The 10,117-nt window shown below is 35.0% G+C and overlaps 1 protein-coding gene across 1 annotated transcript; it reads left to right on the top strand.

Annotated features, from left to right (window-relative positions):
• The first annotated feature begins 6,298 nt into the window (after positions 1-6,298).
• Positions 6,299-7,483, top strand: LOC120087323 (F-box protein GID2). Its single transcript, XM_039044302.1, has one exon. It carries the CDS (start codon positions 6,725-6,727, stop codon positions 7,274-7,276), a length of 552 nt encoding a protein of 183 aa, XP_038900230.1. The 5' UTR covers positions 6,299-6,724; the 3' UTR covers positions 7,277-7,483.
• Positions 7,484-10,117: the final 2,634 nt, after the last annotated feature.

Genomic DNA, 10,117 nt, shown 5'->3' on the forward strand with positions numbered 1-10,117 from the left:
TTCCTGAATTCTGACTCTTTTACGGGGGCTTTAGGATCCCTGCTCTAACTTCCTCTTCTGACCCGAGGAAGGTATTACCTCAAATGACCTTAAGTGCTCACTCTCTACTGAAGGACTTTCTCAACTGTCAAACGAAGTGCCTCTGCATAAGTGGTCGATTTAAAGGCTCAAGCAAGACATCGTATCCCGTCCTTCAAACCTTGGACAAATCTCTCTACTTTTATAGCCTTTATAGTGACCAACTTAACAAAACGAGAAAGCATGTTAAATTCCTGGTCATACTCGCATGTTAAATTCCTGGTCATACTCCTCAACTGTAATGTGCTTTTATTTCAGGTCTAAGAATTCCTTCTTCTTATTATATCTCAGGTTAGCGAAGAAGTACTTTACGTAGAAGTGCTCTTTGAATGCTCTCACATTACTAGTTCACCACATATACTAGTCATCCTTTCTACCGACTGCCACCAAATCTGCACTTTCTCAGTGAACATGAAGATAGCACACTGCACCTTCTGATCCTCTGGGCATTTCATGTATCGAGATATCATTTCAATTGTTGATAGCCATAGCTCTGCATCAGTAGGGTTCTTCAGTGACCCGTTGAAGGTGCGTGGGTTGTATTTTCTGAAATCTCAGAGGTGTTTGACCTCCACTAAAAGGTCTGACATATTCTGATTTTGGGCCTGAACTTATGGCATCAGGGCCTGTGGGGTGGTACTTGCTGGGACTGGGCAAACTGGGTCATATGCTCGTCCAACATGTCCTTCACCTTATTCAATACCGCTATCATGTTCGCTTTCTCTATCGCCACTACCAAACCAGTATATTCAGTTGAGACAACTGATGGAATCAATGTCTATAAAGGCACAATTAGAGATGCCCACGGGGCGGGGCGGGGCGGGATCGGAGATGTCATTCCCCATCCCTGTCCCCACTCCTCATTTCATTCCCCGCCCCCATGAAATTCCCCACGGGGATCGGGATGGGGACTCCCCATGGGAAACTTTTTCCCGTTACTTTTTTTTTTAAAAAAAAAGGGCCAATTAATTTAAATCACTAATGTGAGTAAATTTTAATTAAATAATTAACTTTATCACTAAATTGTTTATTATGGTTAGTTTTATATGACAAATTGAATTTAATATAAATTACTCAAATTTTGGCACAAAAAACTAATTAGTTTTTTTTTTTGTAAAAAAAAATAAATATAAATAAAATTATTCACATATTATTTAAATTTTAACATTCAATTTAAACATATTTATTACCTTTCCCTATAAATAATCAAATTTGAAATTTAATATAATATCTATATAATAATAATAATAACATAACCTTAGATAACTATACTAAATAAATATGTAGAAGCTAATCGGGGCGGGGTCAGGGGCGGACGGTCCTCGTTTAGCTCACAGAAAATTTTTTTCCCCCACTCCCTCTCCCATTCCCCGCCTAATCGGGGAATCTTTGCCCCGTTCGGGGCGGGGCCTCGTCCCCATGGGGAAATTGGACATCTCTAGGCACAATCATATTTCGGGTTCGACTTCGTGTCTATGTTCTATGCCATCTTGACTCATAAGGGTCACTAGGCAGTAGGGGATCCTCTGGTGTAGGAGGATCCTGAACCTGTGGGTCTTGCACTCCCGATGTAGAAGGGCCCCAAACTAGTGGAACCGAGTTTCGACCTTCATGATTTCGCGCCCTTCTCGCAATCTTGTGACTCCCTCTTCCTCTAACTCGTACCATTTACTAACAATCATACGTAACCAGCCTTTAACAAACTCTTCATCAAGAAAACATGTCAATTATGATCATAAATTCATCATAATCTCGTGCATATTATCCTAGAGATTTTTCTTAAGGGACATACTTGGGACATGAAATTCATTATTAGTCAAATGGGACAATCTGGACTTACATAGTAAGTCAGTCTATAAAACCTAAAACTTGTATTTCGATACCAACTGTAACGACCCAACTCCTTAAGACTTGTACTAGGTTGTTACTACAAGCATGCATACATCTTAAAACGACCCTGTTTATAAATTGACTAAAATTAAATAATCTTTCCAAAAAAAATATTTTTTTATGAAATCTAAATAAACGAAAATCTTTGATCAAGGTACCCTTAAAAAATAATAAATCGACATTGGAAAATTTTATCTAAAACAACCAACAATGAAAAAACTAAAAGTTTCTGAATTCAATTAAAAAATTGAGATTTAAAATATGAAAACATGTGCGGAAGCATTTGACTAGTCTCAGTGGTAGGTCACAGATTCCTCCTGTCATTCGTCGATGTGTCCATAACCTTACCTGAAAAACATAATATAATAAGGAACGAGTATAAAATACTCAACATGTGACCTTCTACCGAAGTCAGGCTATGCATACATATCTGCAATGCATGCATGCTAGTGGGACAAACATACTGAAATTCATCAAAGAAACATAAGATTGTGAACACTTGGAAACATGAAAACATGGATGGCCATCTAGTAAACAATTAAACTCGTTCTAACACATATCAGGTGGCTTAAAATCGCACAAATATGGTAGGGAACACGTCGGTCCCCATAGCTGAACGTGGTAATGAGCCCGAAAGACCACGATGCTGAACATGGTAGTGAACCCAAAGGATCATGGTAACGTGGTAGGAAACCCGTCGGCTCTCTATAACATAGTAATGAACCTGAAGGATCACGAAAATTGGCTAATTTTATAAGGGCAATTGTCACCACTAAACATGAATCATATAACATTTATCCATGGTCCTACGTCATAATGAATAGAACATTCTCATTGTTCTGACATGTGCATAACTAAATCATTCAGCATACATCATAATCCTAAGATCTAATACATGCTTCTACATTTACTTATTTCCAACTAAAACTAAGGAACGAAAAATGTCCGACACGATGTCGTTCCGATAGTAAAGTCACTTACCTCGAGATTAAGCTGAAATAATAATTTTGCAAGGAATCAACCTTTGCAACCTTTGAATTAAATCCTACAACATGAACCGAAAATCAAATTAAACTTTTAAGGTCTGATCCCAATTGACCAAATTTATTTCAAATATCTCCAATTAGCTTACCCAATAACTAATAATTGCTAGAAAACCTTATACTCTATTGAACAACCACCAAAAGCTCAATGAATCACGCTCCTAACATCCAAAATTTATGGGTATCATCAAATAAGAACCAATAATTTATGGTCATTCAAGAGAAACCTCACACAATTACACAATCTTAGATCGGCTCCAAACCTGTTGGGCAACAAACAACCATGCATTAACCCTTCAGTCTAACACCAAGACATGATGGTTATTACTAAATCAAAGCCAAAACTTAATGGGTGTTCAATAATCTTCAAGAAATCCAACTAAACTAATTAAGTCTTACCCCAAATCCAAGACTCCAGCAAAAACCAAAGGTAGTGGCGGGGATGGCAGATGGACGAACAACGGCATCTAGTCTAGGACTCCAATTGGCTGAGAGAAAATTGACAGAGAGAGGAAGAGAGAGATCGTCGAAAAACACCCACTGGCTAGAAGACTACGACGAACGGTGGCGCAACGAGCGAGTGTGCGACAGAGCAACTGACGATGGATGGTCTATGTGATGGTTGAACTAAAGGAACTCCAAATATAGAGGACCTTTGAGCAGAAGCGGATTGTTTCAAACTCCATTGTGAAAGAATTCAAACATTTACAATCATACAGAAACGATTATGTATTAAAGATAAATTACAACATGCTTCTAAATAAAAACAAAGGATAAGAGAGACAATACCTTTGAAGAACTCTTTCTTCACGTATTTTTCTCAAACAAACTCGAACGCAACGAGCAACTGGAACTTCCTCAAACACTAGTGAGTAAAACTCGATCCTCGAATAGAACTAGACACTACCACAAGATTACTTTGGTATTCTCGGTGTGAGAATCTAGGAGTTGTGGGCTCTGGCTGATTTTGGATTTGAAGAAAGGATTGGAGAGAATGAGGAAACGATCGAGTAGACGATGACTGTATCGTGTAGCAGATGAAAGTCTATCACATTGATAGTTTAGATATGAGTACTATCGTATAGTAAACTCATTCCTATCATGTAGTCACTTTATAGTGAATCTGATCAGTCGTGTTGTTGTTTCTTGAGATTTGTTAAATCAAATTTCTTTTTTTTATCTCAATTTGCCATAAAACCGCGGATAACCACCAACTAAGGTCGGCTATTGAGAAAAAGAAATATCAATTATCATATAATTAATAAATTGTAAATAAATACAATAACTAACTTATCATATTATATTTATAACCTATAGTTTTAATATTACATCATATGCAACATATAAACCATAGTTCTTTTTCTCTTTTTATGGCATTTAATATAAATCATATTTATATTAACTCCTCCAATCTAATAATAATGTATCAAATACATCATATCAATTATATCATATATATAATTTAATTAATTTAATTACATCATATATAATTAAATTCCCTCTTGTTAATTTGAACATTTCAAACTAACCCAAAAATTGATTCTCAACTTGAATCCATTGAGCTACCAATGGGACCTTATGGACCTATAGCTTGAAGCTCCAACGGTATGTGAATAACTGACTAAACTTTTTAATCACAATATCTATCATCCATTAACTGTTGGGTACTCCACTAAAGATCGACAGTTGCACTATTAGCACTACAAGTATATTTTTGTGTCCATTGGATATAACCAATCAACAGTACGATGACCCTTCACAAATTGTTCGTAAGTACAGTTAGACAAAATTATCGTTTTGCCCCTATAGTTACATCTAACTCCTTAAGTACCATTGATTCCTCTAATGAACAATAGATCATAATCCTACTATGACTAAATCCTTCTCGGGCCAAGAGAAGGTGTGGCAACACATTGTTCAAGCCCTGGAATCAGCCCTTAAGGAGCAATTTATCTACTTACCCCTGCATCGAGGAAGAAGTGAATTCCATCTTGTGTAGTTGGGTTCCAAACTCCCCAATCAGACGAATCCCCAAAATGGTAGGATTGTTGAGTCGGCGATCTGGCCACTCTCACCCATGCAAATCAAAGGACTACCCTCATAGGCAGGAGTTCACAACTCACTCAGAATTAAGGTCATGTTACCTATGGTTATCTTAGTGAAATGAAAGTCTCAATTATGAACGGCATTATATAATGAAACTAAACATTTCATGGTCCAGTCTTATACAAAGTTCTTTGTATAGAATATCTTCATTCGCATGTCTAATACATGAATGATCAAGATCCGATCATTTGTAACACTTTACAACATTTGTAATACCGACAAAGCGGGATACACTCGTAGTGTCACAAGGATAAATAAGGTATCCCTCCTTATCCATATACTACATACCATTTAGGTTATCACTTGAAGCACGATCCACTTATATGTCTCCACATACATGCTTAAGTTACAACGATGACCATGGATCTTAATTTATTGGTTTGCGGTTAATGAAAATAAAATATCTCATATTTCATAGACTAAAGTGAATAAAATATCATATATTATAAATCACAAAGTGTTTGTTCATACAAGTGTTTACAAACTACAGGACCCAACGAAATTTAGGGCATCAACCCCAACAAGAACGCATATTGTTGAGAGAGAGAGGGAGCTAGCAATCTTGCACGAAGAAGAAGAATGGATGGGTGCACGAGAACCAAAGTGAACTTAATTCCTTTTTTTAAAAAAAAAAATAAATAAATGAGTATATATATATAACCGTAATTGAATTTAAATCAAATATCCATACATCTTCCCTTCTCCTTTCTAAATTTCAAATTAAACTAAGCCAAGCCCATATAATATAAACCAACTCAATTAAATCTAAATTAAATCTCAAACCTCCCAATCTCTCTAATCTTTTTACTTTAAACAGAAAACCTAAATCTTTATCATGCTAAATTTAAATTGAATTATCTCAACAAAATAATTCAATTTTAGCATCAAAATTTAAAAATAAACCCAAATATTAAAGATAATTATGTTAGATATACGTAAAAAAATTGGGATGCTAGAGAGCCGGTGAGGGTAAATGGAGAATTAGAGAAAAAGAAATAATAATTTAAAAATGCATTTGGTTTGGGATGAACATGATCCAATATGATTTATATTGTAAAATAAGTAAAATAGAAAAAGAAGAATAAAGTTTGTTGGAGGTGTATCCAAACAGGGGCATAGGAATAAGAGGGGAGAATAAGCGTTAAAGCAGGGGTGAGGTCTAAACTGTCCGTGAAAACAAACAGGGGGAAGATGAAAAATTGTGATAATAAGAAGAAGACACAAGGCGAAGACACAGTTGGTCAATTTGGAGAAAAAAGGCATCCAAGTGCATTCAATTCTCATCTTGTCCTCTTCGTAAACCTTCAAAACTTATGCTTTAAGTCTTAACCACTCTTCCCCCAATTCTAAACCCAACTATCGTTTTTTCAATCCTCAATCCTCAATACCCAATTTCCCATTTCTTCCTTATCTTTCTCCCTCAAATTCTCCTCTTTTTTCCCCAATCCCTCCCTGTTTTTCCTTTCTTTTCCATCATTATTAGCTTTTATGGTCACAATTAAAGCTGACCCACAATGGTTTCTGTCAATCCTCTAAACTTGTCTCTCAATTTCACCGTTTCTTTTCATTAGATAGACTGATAAAGGGGATTTGCAATTTGTTTGGAGATGAAGCGAGTTGTTCCAGATGGGGATGGGGATCGGAAGACGGGGAAGAAACCTAGGGCGGAGACCCAAGATTGTGCCGGAGGAGGAGACCCTTCCGACAGGACTGGATTTATGAATTTGGATGATAATTTGCTGTTCGAGGTTTTTAAGCATGTGGATGCCAGGACTCTGGCTATGGCGGCGTGTGTGAGCAAGCAATGGCACAAAACCGCTGAAGATGAGCGGCTTTGGGAGCTGATCTGCACCAGACACTGGGCCAACACCGGCTGCGGCAACCAACAACTCCGATCTGTAGTTCTGGCCCTCGGTGGCTTCCGTCGCCTTCACTCTCTTTTCATCTGGCCTCTCACCAAGCCCCAATCCTCGTCTTCCTCCTCCTCCACATCTTCGTCGGCGTCCTCTTCCTCGTCGGCGTCTTGGTCTCCGTTTCCAGCGATGATTGGATCGAAACCGCCAGCCCGGTGGGGGAAGGATGAGGTCCATCTCTCGCTGTCCCTTCTCTCAATTCGTTACTACGAGAAGATGAATTTCAGCAACAGAGGCAGCAGATGAGTGGTGTGGCTGTGGCATATTCAGTCCATTTAACCAATTTGGTTTCAAGTTTGGCAATTGAAATTTCCCTTTCAATGTGTTTTGGATTTGATCTGGGGTTGTTTTCTTTTTCTCTTTCTTTTTTGGTTAATTAGATCTGTATCCGGTTTGGGTGTGTACTTTATAAGACGACATAAATTAAATCTCTAACTTTGTGTATTATCCGTCTGATTACATCTTCATTATGATACATGAAAATGAAAAGGATTGGGGTTGAATTGTAGGAGAGAAGAAGATGACCAATAAAAGGAAAAGCTGTGATTGAGTGAAATAATAAAAAGGAAAGAGAAGAGAAGAGAGGACAGACGTAAAAATGGGGATGGATGTGGCATTTCCAGGTTTGGTGTTGAGAATTGAGAGTAATGAGAGAAGAAAATGGTAATAGAAATGCCCCCATAAGCTCGCAGACAAATAGCATAAGACAAATACAGGAGTTGGCTTTTCGAAATTACAGAACACTTAGATCTGAGAAAAGCCAAAGAGCCAAAACCCAAATACCCAAACCCTATGTCAAAAATGCTGTTTTTGAGTCCTTTCTCTTCATCTCTCATACTAATCTCCTCTTCTATTATTAATTCAGCCTTTATGCCTATTTGTTAGCCTAATTAATTCTCATTTCTTTATTACATCAAGTTTCTCAATTATTTTCCATTTATGGTATTTCTCATGATAACTTCTTTTTGAAACACTTTATATTATATTTGACAAATGTGGGGTGGAGTACAATCAAACCGTTCGTTTTATGGAAGCTATCGTATCTACTTTCACCATTAGCTTATATTCGATGTATATACAAATAAATCGAAATATAAAAATATCTTTAAACATTACGACAAAAAATAAAGGATTTTTTAGGATACCAAGATGAATTGTCTTTTTTAAAGATTATTTTGTTGAATAATGTGACTAATTTATTTATAACCATCTCTATAAGTTACTATTTTAGAGTGTTTCTTCATGTGAAGAGACTATTTGTCCATAATGATTTGTTTGTATTAAGACTCGTTTTTCTTATAGGTTTTAAATGAATTTGATATTGTAGTGTACAATTTGTTTCAATATGATGAATCAAGTAAATAGTTGTTTGCATTCATAGTAGGAAATAGTTATTTTTAAATTAAATTTATTTGGAGATGTAAGTGTTGTTTCATTCTATATGAACCAAGAATAAGAGATAGAGGAATAAAAGGGTGTTAACATCGTTTTACCATTAACAAATTGATTAAACCTCTTTCTTTTTTCTTTTTTTTTTTTTTTACAAGGTGGCATAGAGAAGCGCACATCTTCAAAAGGAAATCGTCAAGGCCTCGAGATTTGGGGACTAACTGAGTCAATGAATATATATCAATTGAGTTGGATCCGAACTGGTACCTTGCAATCTTTAGTACCAAAGAGTATCGTTGACATCACTACTATCATACATAGTCGTGTGTCAAAGAACATGCTTATAAATTAGGGGGAAACGCGCCATCGAACTGAACCGAAAATTTTGAAATTTTATATGTGAAATTGAACAAGTGTGGTACGGTTCGATTTTAAATTCGGTTTCAGTATTTTTTTAATATATATATTATTAAAATTTAAAAAACGGTTCGGTTAAGTTTGATTTTAAATTCGATTTTTTCTTTAAATTAAAAACAGTTCGGTTTTAAATTTAGTTTAATTTGGTTTACTCTTTTTTTGAAATATATATATATATTAGTTACAATGGTTCAACGGTTTCAAATTCAATTTTCAAAATTGAATTGAACCAAATCGAATTAATTCAATTTTAAAATTTCTTCAAATTGGATCGAACTGCACTTTTTATTTCATTGAATTTTTGGTTTGGTTCGATTTGATTTTTAGAAACAATTCGGTTTTTGCGGTTTGAATAGTCACCCTTATTATAAATAGTCTTATTGGACCACTTAATCTCTAAATGATAGACTCGATCTTACTTCTTTTGTGATTAGTTGAATTAGTTAATCCTTATACTAATTAAAACATCAGAATGTGATAAATTCAACACCACATCAGTGCAAAAATCACTTATACAAGTCAGCTTAGAATATTTTAAGACCAGACTAGGAAGAAGAAAATCGAAAATCAAAGTCATTAGAGATCTACAACAAAGTCTAATGTGAACAAGATACAAGTGCCAACCAATATAATTTTGATTTTCATGTTTGATCGTTTAAAAATATCGTATGTAACTTTTAAATTCATTGTGAAATGGAATGATGATTAGTTGTAATAATAAATAAATAAATTATGGTGGATTTGAAGTATTGTCATAGGTTTATTGATTTTTTTATGATATTTTACTTGTTCTATGCATGAAAATTTCCATTGAAATGTCATAATTTCATCGAAATTTCGAGATCTCAATGAATTTGAAATTTTGATTAAGGAAACTTTTGTTTTTCCTCCAATTTTGATTTCTCAAAAAAAAATTTCGAAATTCCAAACTTTCAAAAATATTTCAAGAATATTCTGATTTTCCAACAAAATTTTAAGATTTCGAGAAATTTCGAAATTTCGAGAAAATTTCATATAGTTTCACATGTCCGTTATTTTCAATTTTATGATATGATTATACACAATTCTATAGTTTCACACGCCAATGTTATTTTCGACAAAGAGTTAAACTAATTTCCAACTTGTTTTAATTTTTAGCTTTACACAAAACTTTCATTTCTAAAGAATAAATTAAAAAAAAAAAACCCACAAATAATAGCATATATATATTTTTAACCTCATCCAAACTTTTTTAATTAAATTTTCACATCATTTTACCTCAAAATTGAGTTGACGTGAGTT

The sequence above is a fragment of the Benincasa hispida genome, chromosome 9 (genome assembly GCF_009727055.1).
Source record: "Benincasa hispida cultivar B227 chromosome 9, ASM972705v1, whole genome shotgun sequence".
Lineage (NCBI taxonomy): Eukaryota > Viridiplantae > Streptophyta > Magnoliopsida > Cucurbitales > Cucurbitaceae > Benincasa > Benincasa hispida.